Consider the following 22,438-nt stretch of genomic DNA (forward strand, 5'->3'; position numbering starts at 1 on the left):
CGGGTGCGCCACTGACCCGCATCTTATCCTCTTTCTCTAGAGGAACCTGGGAACAAAAAGAGAACTTATATTTAAATATATTTGATAAAAATCTAACTAAAACACTTTATAATATCGCGGGTTGTCAGCAGAGTCTGGTCAGCTCCACAGAGCTCAGCGCCCAGACCGGTGCGCTCCACATGGAGGCCACCTTGCCCGCTTCCCGGTCCTGCGCTCCACCACTCTCAGTCCAAGGTGTGACGTCGAGCCGTCGCTCCAGCCAATCATTTCCAACTTCAGGCTGATGCTGAAGGGGAAAGTTGCTGGTAAGAGCTGTATATTTTTAACCCCTCCTCACTCTCACTGACATTTCAACTCCACGACGGATCTAAAGGAAGACAAATTTGAATTGTTGACCTTAAACGTTGGAGAGGAGAAATTCTGCGGAGGAACTAAGCGAACTTATATTCACAGGATACACTGATACCGCTGCTGCCTTCAACCCCGGTGAGCTTTTTTTATTGCACTTTTGAAGAGCTGTTGGTGTTTTAAAAAATGAGCGCGGTTTGAGAATATGCATAGATTTACAGTTTCCGAGGAAAAAATATTCTGTATATATATATATATATATATATATATATATATATATATATATATATATATATATATATATATATATATATATATATATATATATATATATATATATCTCAACAAAAATAAAAACAGAAAGTAGATATTTTGTTCCTCTATAATCAAAGCAACAACATGATTCTAAATAGAGTGATCGGAAGGAATTTTGCTGTCAGATTATATTCAGTCTCACATCCAGCGCGCAGCTTTTCCCAGTAGTTTGTGGACATGTCGCTGTCCAGCAGCGGAAATGTTCACTTGCAGGTCTTTTTTTTTCAGATTTAAACCTATGCTTTATTCAGGGAAATAATATTATTGATTTGTGAGGTTAAGTTTAGTAAAAATGTGCCTTCAAAGTGGAAAGGGTCTATCCGTTATTATCAAATAAGCCTATATATTTTTACAGCTCTCCCTTCCTCTTGTTGCCTTAGACTCAGCTTTTTTTCCTTTTTTTTTCTTTTTTTTTTTTAGTTTAGCCTCTGTGTTTCTTTTTGTCACGGGCTAATGTGACACCATTAGACACATAGTTTCTCCCAGCTTGGAGCCTTTTTCCAGGTGAGGGTTTACCAGCTCTGCTCACCTCAAGTATCCTGCAGCAAAGCACCGAGCCATCCGGTGCAGAAACATGAACATTTTTAACTGCAGTATATTTTAGATTTAGAGGATAAGGCAGAAAATTTTTTTTTATTCATGTGTTTGATTATATGATTCCCTTAAAATGCGCTGATAAGAGGAGACGAGCAACATTTAGACAACTAGAGACTATTTTCTTCTGCCATGATCCCTTAGGACAAACTCAGTGTGTGGAAAAAAAGACGCGCCTTCAGCAGAGCTTCCTCTGCTTCTGGTCGCGCTCCACGTGGAAGAGGAACCGGCTGATGAAACCTCAGAGCATTAGAGCAGTTTCTGCAGATTAAGTCCAATGCAACTTATTAAACTTAGCAATGACATATGCAAATAAAGCAACGTCGGTGTCCTCATGCATCCCATTAAAGTGAGTGAATGTGTCAGTCTGAGGATGTTTGGTGAATCACAGTGACAGGAAGAATACAGCCCAGAATACTTCTGAACATATGTTTAAATGCATACAGAAGTTTTCAAAAATAATATGAATGATGTGACATCATTTGCCAATGTCCTGAATTCTAGGCAATAAATACATATTAAAAATGGAAGATGTGGTTACTTTATAAGGAAAAAACAAAACTCTGATAAAAAAAATGGTTAAGCATAAACTTAATGTGTATTTAGCAAATAGAAATAAGAAATCATGTAAAATGTTAAGTGAAAACCTTTCAATATGATAAAATATTTTATTTCATTGCAAAGCATTTTGTTTATTAAAACCTATCCACCTCTTTACATGAGAGACATAATAATGAAAAATTAAATGAAATAAATTTTGATTTTGAATGCAACCACCTGATTTTTTTTGTCATTCCTTGTTTTTAATGATTATCTCTTCTTTAAGTAAAATTAATTGGAAACAGGTGGTTATGTCATAGAAAATCTTAATATATTTTTTTTTAAATAGAAAAAAATATCCTTGACATGCCCTGATAAACTGTGACCTCCAGGAAGGAAGGTTGATTTCGAGAAATAACTACATGTAAGGAGCAAATAAACATTATAAAGCATAACGATGTCCTTAGATTGAATCAAATTGATCTCCAATAATTTCATCACAGTGTCTGCTGAAAAAAAAAACATATAATGAAACTTGTTAGTTTACTCTCCAGTAGATCTCCTTTCCCCTCAGCAATGAAAGAAATGTTTTCACTTCAGATCTGTCCTTATTGTTTTATTTACTTCTTTTATTCATTCATTCTTTCCTCTTTTCTGTATCCCAAAGTTTCCAGAAGGATACAAACAACGCTTTGCCCCAGGGGGGAAATAGTGAGCAGATTAGGGTTCCCTTTCAAGGCCTGTGACATTATTGCTGCTAATCCGAAATGGGCTAATTGCTTTCCCATCACCCCCCTTCTAATTCTTTATACTTTTTATATTTAATTGAACAAACTTTATCTGCTGCAATTTAACAAAACAGCTGATGTAGCTCTAAATATTTTAAAACATCTTTATTAGGTTAAAACTGCGTACTGATTAATATATCTGGAGAGATTTTTCCCAAAAAAAAGAGAGAGAATAGGCCTACAGAACCTCTTAGACAGTGTGAAGACAAGGAATTAGTTGTTAAAGCGGATTTCAAGCTAAACCAAAAAGAAACCAATAACCCATTGCTTTTGTTTCTAAGGAAAACTACTTGACATTCCTCTGGGAATCTGTCTGTCAAAGGAAGGCAGGTTAGTGGTGTGCATTTTTTTTTTGTTTTGTTTTGTTTTATTTGACAGCTGCACCCTGTGACAAGTGAGTGGCAAAAACAAAAGTACGCCTTGGTGTACTTTGGAGAGAGGATTCAATATTTCTCAGACTCTGGAGTCAAATAAAAAAAAGGCTGAAACTGTTTCTGCCTAAAAATTTTCAAAACCTCACAACCGTGCAGCTCTCACTGAGCATTAGGAATCAATCTAACTTTATTTCACCAAAGCTTTATCGATCTAAAGTTTTGGAAAAAATAATGAATATTTAAAGTCCAAACTAAGCTCCTCCTACAATTTAATTGGAACCAAGTCAAGGTCCACTGTGTCACAAACTTCTTACTAGGAGGAGGGGGAGAAGCAGAGGAGGGAGGGATGTTTTTGGTCTAATGCATGTCTAATAGGAGGGGTCATTGACGTAAAAATGTTCTGGACCCCCCTCCTCCTCCTCTTCAGATGATATAAGCTTGGGACCATTCGCTGCAGGCCCATAGGCACAACCACCAGTCTGAGTAAGTAGAAACAAAGCAGCCAGCAGAAACAGATGAATGTGCTCGTTTAGTTTACGGGTTGTTTGATGAGGAAGCACTGGCCAAAGTGTTGTTCCTCGCTGCGGGACCCTCGGTGACAGTTTGAGCCGCTCCTCTCAGCTCATTATCTCGCCGGCCCACTGAGGGCCCCATTCAAGCAGAGCAGGCCCTCACCTCCTTCCCTTCCCTGTCTCCCCCCTTTCTCCCTCTCTCTCTTTCCCTGGCATAGTCGTTTGTCTACTCATTGAACCCGCAGTCAGGAATGCGATGGTTGTTAGGGAGCCCTCTTTCACCTCAAAAGTGTTTTATTGATGAGCTCTGACTTCTTCTACTTTTTCACATGCCAAAGAAAGTCAAGTGTATGCCTCCATGACTTCATTTCAGAGCCCCCCCTCTCACCACTAAAAAAATATTTCACCCCCCTCCCCGTGTTGATTCGTTTCCCATCTCCCATATTTTGACCCTGTTGCAGGCTCCCCTACTTTTTTTTTTTTTATTTATTTTTATTCAAATCTGTCTTCAGCGTACACACAAACCTCATCTCTACCCCCCCTGTTTTTCTTTGGTCGCAGAAAGCTCAGAGTTTACCCACGGACACGTCGCGCAGAGGGGTTGCTTTTGGGTGCGCTGAGCTGTGCAGTAATGGTCCACTCATTCAGCCGGTGCAGTTATGGGGAGCGTGTGGTCATGGCTACGCAGTCATTTGATTTACTTTATTTACAAGCGCGTGCTCTTCGCTGTCAGGAAGCGGGAGTGACGTCGCAAGGCCCCCCCCCCCCCCCCCCCCCCCCCCCCCCCCCCCCCAGTAAAACGCAGCCGAGCTTGCGTAAAGGGGCCGCGCTCTTTACGCAGGGCGCTCCTTGTTGACAGGAGGGGTATGGCTGATCGGGTGGTGCAAAAAAAAAAAAAAAAAAAAAGAATAAACAAAAGCACGTGGTGGGGTGGACGTTTTATAAGTGAATGTTGTGAATTTCACTAGAAAAGTTTGGGGGAAAAAATAACATACAACTTCTGAAAGAAGCGCATCTAAATGGGAATCGTACCACATCTGAGGGGCATCGCCTCTCTGCTGCTCTTTTTTATTTTGGTAAAACTCTCCGTCAGTTCCTCCCCACTTTGCCCACTTCATCTTTACACCCTGATTGCAGCCACCCTCAGGTTGAAGCCATGCCTGCCCGTGATTCCCTGGAAGAGGAATGGATGTTTTTGGTTCACGCAGCTGCTTTTGCTGCAAGTTGGCACAGGGTGCTTTTGCATGGCAAAATGGAGAAAACGACTCCATACTTTCTCTCTACCCAGTTTTTTCTTTCTTTTTCTTCCTCTCTTCTGCTGCCGTGGCTCTGTTTCCCGCTTTGGCTGTGGCACAGGGGGGAAGTGTTTATATGGGGGATGATGACAGAGGTCGGGTCGCGCTAATGGGCCAGTGAAGAGCGGTGGAGGGAGGCGAGGAGAGGAGAGGCGTACACAGCAGACCAGGAACACATAACATTAATACACTTGTTCCATCACCAATCAGCATAGGTGCGTTTATTCTCTTTACCCCCACCTACTTTCCACCACGGCTTTTTCTCTCTCTTCGTTTCCCTCCTCCCCCTTCCACCCTCCCTCGTCTCTCTCTTCCCCACTCTCCCTCATCCCGACTCTCTCATTCGCTCTCTCACACGCCAGCGCACATCCAGCGCCAAACTCCGTGCGTCCTGACATCTGAGTTCACTGTCAATCTCTGTCTTCTTCGCAGGGATACCCCCTCCGTCTCCGCCAAATACCGCTGGAAACTAATTTTTCCTCTTCTAAACTTCCCGGGAACAAGAGATACCAATATCCTGGTCGGCTTTTTCTTTTTTTTTTTTTTTTGGCTTTTTACTTTTTGTTCCATCATTTTGGTGTGGAGAACGGGGCTCTGCAGCCTGTAGTTTAACAAGGTCGGAGGATGCCCCAAAAAGGTGAGATTATAACCAACATGTTTTTTATATTCCTAAATTATTCATCCAAATGTCATTATTATAAAAATATTATTATTGTTATTATTATGTTTACTTTAGTTTGAGGATTAGTGGTAAACTTGTGGCTCTTTCTCTCTTTTTGACTGCGCTGTTTGTCTTCCGATTGCACTCTTTCAAAAAAAATTGTGGCTTCAGCGCCTCAATCGGATTTTATCCGCTCCAAAGTTTTTTTTTTCATCATGTTTGCGTTTAGGTCTTATAGATAGGTTACCGCTTATTTATTGAGGGGATGAATAAAGGGGGGGAAAAAACTACGCTGAGCCAGGACAGTGATCATCGTGGAGAATGGAGCGCAATGACCCGTTGAAGAAAGGTGTCAGATTGATTCATGCAGGCGAGTCACCCAAGCGCTTTAAAAAATAAAAAAAAATAAAGAAAGAATAATTTAAAAAGAAAGAAAATAAAGAAAGTAAAGGAGAAAAAAAGCTTCACGCAGGAAGAATGTTTGTTTGGTGTTACACAAATAAAAAAGTCCTAAAAACTTACCAGCCCTATAAGCTGAGTGACAAAATAATATAACTATTTTATTAAAATAATTTTAAATAATAGATTTTTAAAATAAGATATAAATATAAAATGATACATCCCTATATAAAATACCAAATAAACAATATCAGAGAGTTTTCCAAAACAATTTTAGGGATTTTAAAACAGGTAATCGACTGCTGTTGTCTTTCTTAAACAATATATGCCTAAATTAAATTCTAAGATTTATTTTAAAGATGTGCTTTTATGTGATTTACTAGCGCATTTGTGATTATAAAACAAATTAACTTAAAGAAGAAAAAAAAATCATGCCTGCATTTTAATATCCGATTAATTTCATGATTTTTTTGCACCATTAAAAGGACAATTATTTCAAATAATCTAATATGATCTATTTTTCTGTATATTTGGTGTCAGGTTGAACCAGTGCAAGGCCACTGCTAGAGGACAGCATCCAGAAAACAAAATAAGGCATTTTAAATAAAGACATTGTTGTTCCGAATTACTTTAGTGAAAGAAATGCAGATTAGATAATAGTTGACCCCTGGAACAACAACTTTTGCGCTTTCATCCTTAAATAAATGATTAACTACTCAGCTCTATTACCAGTGAAGTCGCTACAGCTATGCAGTCGCTTTTATAGGGTGATATAAAACCTGAAAACAAATTTAAATCCAAGCTCTAAGTTGGATTTATTTTATCTTGCATGTTAAAATGTGTGTCTATATATTCCGTCAGTTTTGCACGCTGATTGATGAGTATCAGTGTGAAGGAATCTGCATTTGATTAATGACAGAGCAGCTCATTTGTTAAAACATGCTATAATCTAAAAGTAATGGCGGCCCCTGCTTGCGTCTTCCCAAACTTGTCTCGGCATTTACAAGCATGTCTATGAGAGACACCTCCTTCTTTCTTTTGCATTCTTCCTTTTTCTGAACACAACACAGCCAGGCACGGAGGAGGAAAATGAAAACTTCAGACTTCTCCCCGGCCTGGCCCCCTTTTTTTTATCGGTCCCCCTCTCCTCTCTCAATCTTTTTCAATAGCTTCTTTTCCGCATTTGTCTTTTCCAATTGAGCGCCCCACTGCGCTCTTGTGTCGTTAGAAACCCGCTTTACAAACCGCACCAGCAGCACCCAACAACCACCAAGTATTTAGAAGAAGAAATTACCTTTTGATTTTACTATATAGCCAAAATATATTTTTTATTACTCTATAAGAGTGGAGCATGAGGGGTAGTGGGGTTATTATGTGTGTGTGTGTGTGTGTAAGAGAGAGAGAGGGAGAGGAGTGTGTGTGTGTGTGTGTGTGTGTGTGTGTGAAAGCTCCTGGAGGGGGTGGATTCATGCCTCCGGCTCTTTGTATTAATCTGAACTTGTTGGTGTGTTTTAGTTGCGTGTTTCTAGTCGCGCAGGCCGAGTTTTCACCCCGGAGTTGGAGGTATACAGAGAGGAGGGGGTGCAGCATTGTTAGGGGGAGCAGCAGGCTTTGTACAACAGCTCTGTACCCCCCCTTCCTGCTCTGGACTTTTGCAGGGCAGAGAGGCGAGGTAGACAACGTGTGTCACTGTACAGTTCCTACATCAAGTGTTTTTCTTTCTTTTTTCCCCCCTTTTTTTTTAATTTAGGGGGGTGTTTAAAGGCCTCTTGCTGGGACGATAAAACCTGATTTCTTTTTTTAAAACCTTCACAAAATAGAAGCACTGAGAGGAAAAGTTCTGTTAAAGAGTTACACTGCAAACAATAGAAATCTAACAATTTTTTTGCTTAAAATAGGGGCATTTTTCTTGAATTGAGGGGGAAAGGGAGATACTTTGCCAATTGAACAATACAAGTTACATTTAAAATAAGAAAACAAATTGTATTGTCTAATTTCAAGTGCATATTATCAAATAATTTTATTTTAAGAGTAAAAAATACTAATTCCATTGGCAAATCTTCTAATTAACCTGCTCACATTAAGGGTAAATAAACATTTTTTACTCATTTCTAGATCGTTTTTTGCAGTGCAGAGCCCCACTGGTTGTTAGCGTGTGTTTATTTTGACAGGTGCTGACATGTATGTTGTTTCACGTCAATGATAAGTCATTTATTTGGCCACAGAATTTAGTAGGTTTGAGCAGATCAGTGTAGCTGCTGCTGTCCTAATGTGTTGTTCTGCTCTGTCCTATAGGGAGACATTAAGTAGTGAAAGCGGGAGATGATTGTCTAAATTGTTATAGAGTGGACAGTCAACTCTTTTCCCAGGCAAGTTTAATTAAATCCACATATCTGAATATATATAAATACAAACATGCAATCAGGTTGTTTAAAAACAATTTTGCATTTGCACATGTAAAATAACAAAAAAAAAAAAAAAAAACGAAAACAACAACAACAAAAAATCTACTTTAACAAAGAGATAGCTGTCAAATTCAAATCTAAAGAAAATCGAAATTTTATTTTAATGCTAAAATAATTTAAAACGTAAAACAAACGAACAAACAAGCAAAGTATATTTATAGGAGATCACTGAATCTTGTACTAACCAGTTTTGTTGTTTTCTTTGTGATGCGTAGAATACCACAACCAAGCCACGTGGGAGTCTGGCGTAGCCTCGATGATGCAAAACAGTAAGTTTTTTTCATGTATCTCCATTTTTTTTTTTATTGTGAAAATTATCATTACAGCCGCTGCTTTTTAATGTGGTGGCATGGAAGCGACACCCACAGACATTTTTTTGCTCTTTAAAAAGAGAAATAGAAGGAAAAAAAACAAACTAAAATATATTTATTCTTGCAAACAGGGAATACATATGATTTGCTATTTTTGCCACTTAATTAGAAGTAGATGTTTTCCCCTTATAGCTCATAACTGTCTTTGCAACAATATGTATTGGCAAAGTTCTGATTGAACAAGTTAATCAAAGCCGTGACTCTCCAGAGAGAGAAAGGGGGGGTTGGAGGTGGTGGGTCGAGAGGGAGATTTTTTGTTTCTGCTTGAGTTGGTATTAAATAATTGCACAGCCGTCTGCATTAGCGTTAGAGCTGGCTGCCAGGGCTGCATACGAGATGAGCTCTGCAGAGAAGAGAGCCCCACATGAAACACGGGGAATGGCAATAATGTCTTATGTAGATTAGTCCATATATTCCTGCAGCACAGACAGCATGAACTAGAAAACGAGGAGGAAGGAAACAAAAGCTCTTATTTTAACCAGTGGAGACTCAGGATAAATAATAAAAATGATATTGTTGTGGGTAAAAGGTAAAAGAAAAAAAAAAAAGCAAAGATAAAGTTGTTAAAAGTTTTATTTCTGGTGTGTGTGCGTGTGTATGTTGAAACATTAAAAGGATAAACATGAAACATTTTCTCTCTTGCTGCTGGACAAGAGGTGTATGACATCTGTGATGAAGGTGTGTGGAATAATTTCATTATATTATAATCCATATACCTCGATGTCTGTGCTGTAATTTGTGCGCATTTTGATACAAAACATATTTGAATCCACGTGGATTGTTGATTCCCATGGAAATAAGGAGAGAAAGTAGCCGCGGTGGTGGGATTTTTTTTTTATTCTATTATTATTGTGTTTTTCCTTGCTTGCTTTGCCAGTGGTCTATTGCAGAGATGATGGGGGCCTTATCAAAGCTGTGTACAACAGCCTTTGCGCTTCTGCTTTGCTGCGGATTGATGTTAATGGGATGCTCCCCTGGCTTGGCGTGTGATGTCTGCTGCGAATTTGCCGAGGAGATATCACTGAGCCCGGCCCTTTGGGTTGTCTAAAGGTCGTGGTGGCCTCGTCGGCTTTTGTGCTAATAACTCCTGGGTGTACATGGTGGGGAGCGTCCAAATTGACACCATATGTTTTCCTATTTGTCGACTTGCAATAGAATACTAGGGCGCGTAATCAGCGCCAGCGGGCGAGATCGACTGCGGCCACTTCAGGGAATTGCCGCCATGATTAAGACTTAACCTCAGAAGCAGGGAGAGGGGAGTTTGATTTTTTTAAATGTGAATTCCTTATCTGACGGTTTTATTGATCAGGAGGATTTATATGATGGGTATAAATCAGAAGTGATACAGTGGTGGAGGAGAAGCAGCGCGGCTTAATGTGGAATAGGCCAATTTCAGCGTAAGAAGTCCATTAATTCCACTTAATCCTGGAATTACTGAAGAGCAAGAGGGATGATAATGGATTTACCATCAATCAGATCCACGCTGGGAGATTATTACACGTTGCGGCCAAGAGGGATGTGTTGCTCAGTTAAACAGGTTTACATCCAGTCATGTATAAAAGTTTTTTTTTCTCCCTTAATATAAAGTCTGCACTCATTGCCATGTGGATGTTGCACACCAGAGTGAAGACACCCACCGACTGCACACAACAGGACTGCAGTGGCTGTGAGCATTTGTTGTCAAATACAAACAAGGGGGAGGAAGAAAAAAAATGCATGTCACTTTTAATATGTTAAAAATCCAGGCGCGCCCTCGTTTGTGTGACCGCGCGTAGCCCCCGGCCACCTTAAAAGGAAGTCTCCCTCCGAGGGTAAAGGAGTAGCGTCCAATTTTGTCTGAGTGATATCCAAATGCAGACAGAAAGGGTCGTTTTATCATGCTACTATTTGTCGTGACGATGCGATTTTCAAAAGCGGAGCGGTGTCATAAAGTGACATGCCTGCCACAAGTGCTCCAACTGATCTTTTCAATTAGCCTCCCATGCATGATCCGAGGCGACTTCCGCCCATTTCCAGAAATTAAGCTCAAACTTGACGTGCAGCTAGCTTTATTTTAAAGACAAATGTCAGGCAGGCTCATCATATTTCCCCCTCTTCTATATTTGGAGCTTATTTATTGCTAAGGAGCCTCTACTCCCGGAGTCAATGCACCGGGCGGCAGCGCAGGGGAAGGGAGCGGAGAATCAGAGCGCAGCGCAGCGCAGGCACTCCGGGGAGTCAGCTTTCCTATTTGGCTTCAGGTTTGCGGGTTTATTCTTTGCTTTACAGCGTTGCAAAAATAAGCAGGTTTAATAAGAAATGTCAATATATGAAATTAGACTTTACAAGAAGAAAACAATCGCTGCTTTTGGAGCTTGAATCCCACTTTTTATTGCTTTTGTGCGCCTTTTTTACAGCATATTTTGTGCGAATTTTTACAGAATATACTGCAGATTCAAAGACTTTTAATTCGTAATGCCGTTTAAGAAAATAAAATTGAAGCATTTTTTTCATTTTTGAGATTGTCAGTGGAGTCGATTATCATTTGAAGGTTATTATTGAGGGGCTTTGATGGTCTTTGTGAGAGGATGGAAAAGTTTGCCGGTTTTGTAAAAGGTTGGTTAACATTTTTTTAAGGTAATTGATCGTTAAATACAACTTATATAATAAAATAGCTAATGAAGATGTTTTTTGGCTTAGTTTGTGTGACGCTGCTGTCATTTGACTCCTGTTCTGCATGTGTCAGCTGTATAACTGTGCTTTATGAGGGAGGAGTGCGCTCTTTACGCGTTATATTGGAAAGGTTTTCTTTCAGTTTGACTGTATGCTGCCTTTATGTTTCATCTGTATCTCGGTTCTCCTAAATAGCTTAAGTCACCCTGCTCACCATTACATGAAAATCACCAGTCTTTAGTGTTACCTGCTTCTGTGCTGCTCTGCGCTTTGGTGACTCCGATGCGTTTGTCTCCATGTAGGTCACAGTGGCGTAAACCAGCTTGGTGGTGTGTTTGTTAATGGCAGACCGCTGCCGGATTCCACCAGGCAGAAAATAGTTGAACTTGCTCACAGTGGCGCTCGACCCTGCGACATCTCCAGGATATTACAGGTGAGATTCTAGTTTGTCTGTTTAATTATTTTTTTTTAAAAGTATGAATAAAACATATTTAATACAGACTGTATTCACAGTCTGATGATGATCTCTTGGAGCAAACTAGAAACGAAGCAGCCCCTGAAAGATCATTTAAAACGATTTTTTTCACAGTTTCAAGGCAGTAAAAATATAATTTTCTCACAACAAATTTAATTAGAGCGCAAGGGGGAAAAAGGAAAGTAATCTGCCTGCTCTTTGATAGAAAAGATGCCTAATGTACAATTGAAGGCATATTTTCTGTGTTTGTAGACCCATGATGAAGTCCAAGTGCTGGACAGTGAAAAGGTGAAACTTATTTGAGCCATCATAGATATTCCATTAATAGTTATAAATAATGTATGTGAATTGTGTCTTTTGTTCCCCGTCCAGGTGTCCAATGGCTGCGTGAGCAAGATCCTGGGCAGATATTATGAAACTGGCTCCATCAGACCGAGAGCGATAGGCGGCAGCAAGCCCCGCGTCGCCACTCCGGAGGTTGTCGCCAAAATCGCGCAGTACAAACGGGAGTGTCCGTCAATCTTCGCCTGGGAGATCCGCGACCGGCTGCTGTCGGAGGGGATCTGCACCAACGACAACATACCCAGCGTAAGTGCGTTGACTAGGAGTGTGTGTGCATGATTTCATTTGCTACAGTGAGTTTTTCCCCCCATGCAGTGGAGGAAAAAGAGATGGGCACCCATCCATTCAGTCTTATTAAATACACTGCGTTTCAAAGTGGAGGGGAGGGCAGACTGTACAGTGTGAGATCCCCCCTGACATGCGCCGGGAAGGACCGTTTTTGCGCTTCATTCCCTCTAAGCAAGTTTTAAGATTATACCCCCCAATATGTTGTGAACTCAGTGGACATCTTTTTTTTTTTTTTTTTGCAGTAACACACTGATTGATCCAATTCCTCCTCTGATTCTAATCCTCAGTTTGATCATTTGTCATTCAGGTGTCATCAATAAACAGAGTCCTCCGCAACCTGGCGAGTGAAAAGCAACAGATGGGCGCAGATGGCATGTATGACAAGCTGAGAATGCTCAACGGTCAGACAGGAACTTGGGGGACCCGGCCAGGCTGGTACCCGGGAACATCAGTGCCAGGGCAGCCCAACCAAGGTGAGCCTCATTATCACGCAGTGGCTATGGAGACACCTTGACGCATAGGGCTGTTAGGCAGTTTTTATTTCTTGGTGATAATGATTTAAGTGCAGAGCGACCGCTGTAACGTTTGCTTTTTGATGTGTCCTCCTAACAAGACTCCCAATTAAGGGTTTATCCAATAGAAATAGCCGAAGGCTATGGATGCAGCCTGAATACCTTTAGTGTCCCTGACAAGGATGTGCGTGACAGCGGCCATGTCTTTTCAGTAGAGGTGTCCACCAAACAGCCTGCACTTCCTCTCCTTCGCTGATGATGAAGAGGAGGAGGCAGAGCCGCTGATACCAGCACAAAGGAATGTTTGCCTTCACACGCAATGATTGGTTATGGGAACGGGCTGCACTATGTGTAATTGCTCATTAGAGGGGGGCTTTGTGTCTCATTATGGCAACACGCAGAAGCGTGTAGATAGACTGTAGCGCTGCTGTGGAAATGTTCCACTGCAGAGGGCTCTGTGGGCCCACACCTCACAGGCCCAACTTCATGCACAGACACTAATTTATTTCTTTTAAACCCCAAAACTATTTAAGCGAATTTATTATTATTATTATTATTTACGCACACCACAAAACAACGACGTTTGGAATTCAGGAAACGCAAAGGAATTCTAAGGAACAACGAGCATTGTTAATATCAATATCATGATTATTTCTTATGTGTAATTCATCTACAAAAAAAAAAAATAAAAAAATAATAATAAAAAAAAAAAAAAAAAAAAAATATATATATATATATATATATATATATATATATATATATATATACATGACAGTCATAACATAGCAAAAATATAACAAGAAAAAATAATAACATTCAGAGTGAAGCTATCATATAAAACCATAACAATGACAGTAATACAACTTATATTCAATTTTATAAAAGATATGCAGAATAACTATAATATTAAAATTTTATAATAATAATAATAATAATAATAATAATAATAATAATAATAATAATAATAATAATAATAATAATAATAATAATAATAATTATTATTATTATTATTATTATTATTATTATTATTATACATATTATGGTCATTATTTATTTGCATTTCATAAGCTTGTCTCAGGGGATCTGAAATATGTTCTCCATCAGTCAAGCGGACGAAAGACATAAAAAGGTTACATGGAGAGTGACATGGGCCCCAAACAGAAGACAGCTCTATATACCAAAGACTAAGGAATAAAAACCTCCGCTCCGATCTTTCCCTTTCATCCTTTTCGCCTTCTCCTTCGCTGCGTATATGGCTCTAAATCCCATCTATAGGATTTAGTTTCTCACTTTCTCTTTCAGTTTTAAGCGGTTTCTCAAGAGTGTTTTGATCCAGTCTCAGCAGCTGAAAGGTGCCGCAATTGGTTCAGTATCTCCTTTTTTTTTTTCTTCCTCTTCTGCGGCTGCTTTTCCGCCTGACTGGTTGAGACACCGCTATACTAAAGAATGAGTTTATTTCCCAGCGCTTTTAGAAAGAAAACAAAATCCCATCCGAGCGTCAGTGGGTCTGGCAGACGAATAATAGCTGCACATTCGCTTCTTTTTTGGTGGATTATCCGGAGCGAAGACCCAAATAGCGCGGACGCAAATCATAGATGAATACCTTGTTTATTATGCAGCATTTATCTCTGACATTTTTACATAATCAGAGCCATTCAAAACCCCTCAACTTTTCCAAGATGATCTGGAATTATTTACAAAAATGAAACATGTTTTATGTGACGGGGTTTGCAGGATCCAAATGTTCCAGCATGGCTGCAAAAAGACGCATGACTTTACGCCAGGGATGCGCATCGTTGAGATATTACATAAACCTTCCTCCAGTGGCGCACCCGCTGCTTAATTTCGCATTAACTTCTCGGTGTGATAATGATGTCCAACAACAAGACAGACATTAGTCGATAAGCCTTGCCCTGCAACTGAAGGGGCCTTTAGGGCCCACCGCGGACAAGCAGGGGCAGTGAATAGATTGGCCCTATTTCGGGTTGTTCAGGGGGTTGCATGCTCTCTCCTCACTCATTTGTTTCCAATTGAAGACAGAAATCCTGACTGGCGTGTAGCTGGCCGGGGGACGTGATTAATGATGGTAGTGGATAAGGGTTAACACACTGGACTCAAAGCTCTGTTGACTGGGATCCTCATATGCACAATGCCAGATCACTATAGCCTGCGCGCCTCCACAGAGAGGGGATCCTTTTGTCACCCCTCTCCACCTCCTCCTTCCATATATTACACCCACCGAGTGCACGTCCCTGGCTGTGTCCATAGTATAATGGTCCCCCTTACTCCTGGAGGCATTGTATCATTCTGAAAAGCGTCTTCTCCTATTCAAAAGTTGGTGGTCACCTCAATGGCTTTACCAACGCCCATATGGGAGCGACCATTGAAGCAATGCTCTGTCCTAGAAAACAGAGGGGATGAAGTGGGGAGGGAGGGGGGGCTGCAGAGTTTGGGGTTTTAATACATTTCATAGCCCCTGAAAAGAGGGTGGCCACATCTTGACACATTTCTCTTAACCTTTTGAGAACACATTCATTGTTGGGATGCGATAAGTGCACAGGGCCATCCTGTTTTTCCCACAATATTTTATAAACACTTTTTTTTTTTACACTAACTCTCCTCACAGTTCCTAGATTACTGAGGAGGGCCTCAATAAAATCGCAACACTAGGAGGAAATTGCAATAATTCCTCCAATTTTCAATGAAATTAACCATGATGGTTGGGGAAAGGGGGTTTAATTAATTATGTAGCACAGCGTTCTGTACAATTAGCTGCAGACTCATGCAACACCATCATTAATTATTCAATTGGATTCAATTAATGTATATTTCCATTAACGTTGATTCCCCTCCCCTCTCATCTTCTCTCAGATGGCTGCCAACAACAGGACGGCGCAGGAGAAAACACCAACTCCATCAGCTCGAACGGGGAGGATTCGGAGGAGACGCAGATGCGCCTGCAGCTCAAGAGGAAGCTGCAGAGAAACCGCACGTCTTTTACGCAAGAGCAGATCGAGGCGCTGGAGAAAGGTGCGAAAACAAGTCGGTTATTTTATCCGATCGTATAAAACAATAAAAGGGAAAATAATCCCGATCATAAGGGAATAATAGTCTGAGGGGAGAAAAAAAGGGAGCTTTTTTGCACTTTGGATGCAAATGTGTTGTAATAATATCGCAAAAAATAACCATACATCTTTGCAATAATTACTCACGTTAGTGCTTGACTCTGCTCTTCATTGCAGAGTTTGAAAGAACGCATTATCCAGATGTTTTTGCACGGGAAAGACTAGCGGCAAAAATCGACCTGCCAGAAGCAAGAATACAAGTGAGTGTCTGGGCCTATGCTTTGTTTTCATTCACTACTGAAAGCTTTCAGAACAAATTATATATTGAGGTCTCCGAGTGGCACAGATTTATTATGCATATTAAACATAATAAATTTCGTTCCGTTTTCTAATTTTGTATTAAAGGTATGGTTCTCAAACAGAAGAGCAAAATGGAGGCGAGAGGAGAAGCTGCGGAACCAGCGCCGACAGGCCAATAACTCCTCCAGTCACATTCCCATCAGCAGCAGCTTCAGCACCAGCGTCTACCAGGCCATCCCGCAGCCCACCACACCGGGTAGGCCTAATAAAACCAAACCTTCAAAATTAAACTTAAAAAAGATAACATTTAATAGTTTTTTAATTTTTAGAAGGATCAACACACAGGTTCAACTTTGACTTGTGGTTAAAATTCCTGATTTATTTTTTTCTTTGCAAAAAATTTAAACCATAGAAGAACAAAGCATCTTAAATGTACATGCTTTAAAATTTTCAAAAGATCTGAGAGAGTGAGAAGAATTCATAAGGAGCAAAGACTTTTTTTTTTTTTTTTGCATAATATTGCATCTCCAACTCTAAATCACAACATAGAAAAAACGAAGAAAAATCCTGTTTTGCAGAATCAAATTTTAGAATAACTTCAATTCAAAGCAACTATATTAAAAAATGTATTTCTGTCTAAATCTGCATATTGATATTTATGCTTAGTGACATTCTAGCTCACTCTCCTCAAATAAAAGTCATTAAACATCTACAGTCAGCGACACGTTTAACCATCTGAAATCATGCAAAATCTGTTTAAAATATCACTAAACGGTAACATGACGCTCAGTCTGTGTGGACTGATATAATAAAAGAGGCTGTGCGCTCTAGTACACTTGAAGAAAAGCCATGCTTCTCTTTTTAATGCATGAATGAGTAAAATCTCACAGCTGACTTTCTGCGTAATTGCAGAATAAGGCAGGAGGGCACACCAACAAAGCTGGAGCTCAGGCCCACAAGTCAGTCACCTGAGAAGCTCTACAGTATCTTTCTGGGCCCATCAGCATGTCAGAATAAGAACACAAATGAGATGAGCTCTCATGACCATAGAGCAGCATGTGTTTGAGCACAATTTCTGTTTTTTTTTTTTTTCACCCATTTTTCCTCTTAATCCCCTTACAGTGTCTTTCACCTCGGGGTCAATGCTTGGAAGGCCTGACTCTGCACTTACAAACACCTACAGTGCGTTGCCTCCCATGCCCAGCTTCACCATGGCCAACAATCTACCTATGCAAGTAAGTACAGACCCAGTTTTATTTTGAGATGATTTAGTTTATTTCCATTGTGAAAGCAAACCCACCCAAAGTAAGTCCAAAACAGACTCCCTCAAAGTCTTAAAAAGAACAGAAGCAATAAAGAAAGACTTTTATGACAGGGAAATCTAATAAATTGCAGCATAAAAAAGCTATTAGAGACTTCTAAGCTGAAAATATGGTTGGCTAAGCTAATAAATAATTTTTTCCTCGTTTTATAGCCCAGCCAGACCTCCTCTTACTCCTGCATGCTGCCTACCAGTCCGCCTGTGAATGGGCGGAGCTACGAAACATACACGCCCCCTCATATGCAGGCACATATGAACAGCCAATCAATGACCACTTCTGGTACCACCTCAACAGGTAGGCAGAAAATTCATTGTTTACCAACATCCTTATGGGAGCTAATTGTAGCACTGTGAAATATCTGCCACCTCTCCTGTAATTAGGGGGTACTGCATAGCCGTCTCTGATTCATGATGTTTCGCTGCGGCTTTACCTTCCCATCCTGTCTGAGAGACTTCCATCGTTTAGACGTCTCAGGGTCTATCTGATATCATTTTCTCTCTTGGAGCTGCAGTGGGAGCTCTGTTCATTTCACTGCCACTGGGCCATCATGTCAGCCCCACGACTCAAACACATAGTTTAGTTCCACCCCATTAGGGTGCTGTTTCAGAGTGCCATACATACTGGTTATAGTCATGAAGAGTTAATCATGCATAACCGCATTTCCTCTGTGCTAAATTGCTAATTAATTTGATTCATTTGCTGTTGTACTCTCTCTGTTTAAATGCCATCGCCATGGCCTCAATTTATCGAGCTTGCAAACGTTTCACAGAGCAGCCGTGTGCAGAGCATTGTGACTCACCGCAGCCCCCCTCCCACCCCATGCTTGTCCACTCATTTTTACAAGCTTTTAAAGTACAGCACTCCCTCCTGGTGTCAACTCTCCATTCATCTGTTTTCGAACTCCAGATATCTCTTGCTTCACTTCTTTGCAGATGGATTTCTTTTTTTTTATTTCTTGATTTTGTTTCTGCAGGACTCATCTCTCCTGGAGTGTCTGTCCCTGTCCAAGTCCCAGGGAGTGAGCCTGACATGTCTCAGTACTGGTCAAGACTACAGTAGAGAGAAGAGCTACTTCACCCTGTAAGCACCCACTCCACCATCGCCCTCCGGCAGTGCTCCTCACACATACACAGCACAGGAGAGTGGGGGGAAAAAAGCACGAGAGGGTTGAGGAAGAGGAAAGAACGAGAGGGACTCTGGGAGAGCCTTGGGACGCCTGGGCTTTGTTTCCCCCTGCTGGGACAGTGTGCTGTTGTGTAACTCCAGGCACATTCAAACCCGGACTTGGAAGAGAGACCAACAGTGGAAAGAGAGAGAGAAAAAATGGACCTCTGTAAAGTGCCCGGTGTTAAAATTTTTATGGAACAAAAACTTATCCGTTCTTTTTCTATTTCCAGCTTCAGTCATGTTCCCCCTTTTTTTCTCTGATGTCTTTGTAAATGGCCATTTCTATGTTAATATGAAAAAAAAAAAGAAAAACAAGATCAAGTACTGATAGATGGACTGCTAGAAAACCATGTTGGTTTTGCTTTTTTCTTTTGCTAAGGAGGAAGCTGAGAGAATCTGCCATGACTATCTTCTAATCTGCTTATATCAAGACTTTCTACCAGCCTTTTGCATGGCCTCTGGACGCATATCATTATAGATGAAAAAAGCTGGAAGGAAGACTTACTGTGAGAGAAAACCCACCCCAACTATTTATTGATCTTATTTGTTACAAATGGATATTTAGAGGAGGGAAACTCTAAGTCAATCCACCCACTGAGGCTGTGGTGGCCTCTCTGATATGGGGCCTTGCATTTATTAGATTGGGATCCTATCAGCAACTCCAAGCGTGCAGAGAAGACGCATCCTACAACACATGTCGGACCTCCTGCTTCTTTGGCTGGATTGATTCTTAAGATTACACCAAGAACATTACATGTGGAAAACAGGTGCCGCAAAAAAAAAGAAAAAAAAAAACCTTCACGAAAACATACCCCTCCGCCCCAACACCTGTATTCTGTAAATGGTTGACTGCGTCTTCGATATATTCCAGTTTGTTAATGTCCAAATGTAAAGTACTTGTCTTCCCTTTTTTTTTGGAAATCTTCCAGAAAGATTTCTCCAATAAAAGTCGATTTCAGTCAACATCCCCAAGAATATTCTATAAATGTTCCATGCATCATGAACTACATTTCTTTAGGGTCAGGTACAATTTGTCTCTTAGGTATAGTTGTAATATAGTGTCCTATGGTCAAAAATGTGCAACTAGAAATATTTAATTCCTATAATTATGATTAAACATTGCTTGACAGAGTTTTAAACTTAAGTGTTTGGCAGTTGTTTACAAGTACATATCAGATCTAATCATTGTTGATTGTAAAACAGACCAAAGCCTTTGTATTTCATCTAGAACACAATCTTTTCATTCTCCTCCCTTTCTTAGATTTTACTCTTGTGTTGCAAAATTTTGTGAACATGTTTTGTTCAACTACATAGGCTTCGAAGACTGCAGTCAAAAGCCCTGCAGTCCTTATTTATAATTAAAAGACCATGGGATGGGGTTTGTTTTGTTTTTGTAGCATCATCTGTCATCATGCTATTTGAGTTCTGCATTTTTATTTTTGGTGTGTGCGTAGAACATGGACACATACCGGGGTTTACGTCTGAGCATTGCTTCTGAGATAAAACACGCTGTCTCTTAAATATTTCAATTTAATTTTATTTAAAATGGAGCTTTCTAAATGTATTTTGTGAGAACTATAAAACATTTTGTACAGTAAAAAACAACTGTGTCTTAAAGAAAGCTTTTTTTTATTACCATTTTTCTTGGTGCATATTGAAGAATGAGTGATTACTGCATGTTCTATCATTCCTAGTGAGGCAGCTTTTTTGCACACAGTGAAATCTCAAATTCTCACCAAAACAAAGGTGTCCAGAATAACAAACCTCTCCTGATGTATGGGGCTGAGCTGAGTCGACACAGACCACACAACAAAACACCAGCGCACAATGAGAAAGGTCAAGCAATTCACCATTGCTGGCTCTTGTTTTAGTGGAGTTAAGATGGCTATGGAAAAAATACAGAGAAGGGAGGAGAGAGAAAAAAGTTGGGAAAAGATAGCAGTCGGAGCCTGGAGCGAGGCAGAGAAGCGATTGTGTGGCAGAGTGAGTTATTTTGCTTCACTTGCTCCATCAGTGGGGGGGAGGGGGGCCGTGTATGGATGTGTGGATTTAAAAGAGTGTGTGCAAGCATCTCAATAACGCAAAGATAATCTGGAAAGGAGCAGGGTCAGGTAACATTCACAGCACCAAACAGCCTGCTGAAGTGATTAATAGAATTTACACGTCTTCCTCTTTATTTAATGGTCCACTTCCAAGTTAGAGGATTGGAGATTAATCAGATTTTTTAGAGGATATGCCATTTCTCTATTTATTTAATCCACTTTATCTAACTAATAGAGCAGCAGGGTTTTCATGTGTGGAGAGAAGGAGAGAAAGAGACAGATATGTAAGATGGATTTAAATGCAAGGGGGCAATTAGTGAAAATCTAAATAATGCAAGAATGAAGTGGTTTAAATGTAATTTTCACTAACTTTAAAGTCAGTTAGTGTCTTTGAAAAATGTTCTTACACATTTTGAGTTTCCAGATCTATTTTTTATTGAGATGGGTTGATTCTGAGAGATGTTAATGAAAGTTCACACAGCGGAGATCAGAAGCTGGCACTGAAAGCTTTATCCTGTCTATGAGACTGCACTTAGCCTCATTTCCGCAAGAACAGTGAGACTGAGACAGCTAATACAGTTATGTTTTCTGTCATATACACTGTAAGATATAGATCTGCTGCACCAAAACAATTATTTTATAAACATTTAGTTTAGTTTTCAATAATGAAAGTGAATTAAAACAACAGGGAAACAGATTTGGCTTTGGTTCAGAATTAAAAGGATGTGAAAAAGCTGCTCTAAGGATGAAGTAGCACTTCTCATCTCAGCTTTCTCAGTTGTATAGTCCCTGTTTTAGCATTTTTACTGTTTTATTTTAATAGATAGCTCATCAAAGAAGCGTATGCTGTACATGAGTCTTTAATTTAAATTTAGTATGTTTTCTATTTTCCTTAACGATACCTAAAGAAGAGTTACAGCTAAGCTAAAAAAACAAATTTTAATTGTTTTTCCTAAGAAGATTTTTCAGTTAGAAATTACATCGGCACTCTCAAAAGATTACACCATGTTAAGTTGTAAAAAAGTGGTGTTTTTAAAACATATCTATTATATACAGTGAGGAAAATAAGTATTTGATTGCTATTTTGAAAGTTTTCCCACTTTGAAATCATGTCTGACATTGTCATCAAAGGTGCATGTCCAATGTAAGAGACATAATCTAAAAAAATAAAATCCAGATTTTGTCCTGAGAACACAATCCCAACTATGAAGCACAGAGGTGGCGGTATCCTGTTGTGGGAATATTTGATTATATAAAGGATCGATGCACTTAACAAAATAAAACTGCATCATGAGGAACAGATGTACTGTCAAATTTAGGGCTGAAACAATTAATCAGAATAATCTTGATCAATTGATTATCGTCAATTAATTTAGTAATCAATTAATCGTTAACTGGAGTATAGAGACTCTAAAACATGCCTTTAGCTGACAGTGCAACTCTCTCAGAGCAGTAACTATGAAAATAGTAAAAATTTAAAAATATTTTGCATTTAAGATAAAAAAACGTTTTCATCTGTCAATATGCTCTATCCAGAACTCCTAAAGTTGAAACGTTTAAGTTTCACCTGGTTTAAATCTGTAAAAAATCTTCTTTAAACAACCTTTTCCT

General features: G+C 39.8%; 1 protein-coding gene across 12 annotated transcripts; it reads left to right on the forward strand.

Moving 5' to 3' along the window:
• Positions 1-328: 328 nt before the first annotated feature.
• On the forward strand, positions 329-19,924 carry pax6b (paired box 6b). 12 transcript variants are annotated; one of them, XM_038306704.1, is made up of 15 exons: positions 329-486; positions 5,199-5,403; positions 8,122-8,195; positions 8,507-8,560; positions 9,317-9,340; positions 11,617-11,747; positions 12,042-12,077; positions 12,162-12,377; positions 12,727-12,892; positions 15,803-15,961; positions 16,174-16,256; positions 16,402-16,552; positions 17,419-17,531; positions 17,771-17,912; positions 18,592-19,924. In XM_038306704.1, exons 4-15 carry the CDS (start codon positions 8,548-8,550, stop codon positions 18,675-18,677), a joined length of 1,320 nt encoding a protein of 439 aa, XP_038162632.1. In that variant the 5' UTR covers positions 329-486; positions 5,199-5,403; positions 8,122-8,195; positions 8,507-8,547; the 3' UTR covers positions 18,678-19,924. The 12 variants fall into 12 exon arrangements, with proteins under 12 accessions (XP_038162632.1, XP_038162635.1, XP_038162627.1 ...); XM_038306707.1 differs by lacking the exon at positions 9,317-9,340; XM_038306699.1 differs by lacking the exon at positions 8,122-8,195.
• The last annotated feature ends 2,514 nt before the right edge of the window (positions 19,925-22,438 follow it).

The sequence above is a fragment of the Cyprinodon tularosa genome, unplaced genomic scaffold (genome assembly GCF_016077235.1).
Source record: "Cyprinodon tularosa strain WSP-4 unplaced genomic scaffold, ASM1607723v1 ctg59, whole genome shotgun sequence".
NCBI classification, from domain to species: Eukaryota; Metazoa; Chordata; class Actinopteri; order Cyprinodontiformes; family Cyprinodontidae; genus Cyprinodon; species Cyprinodon tularosa.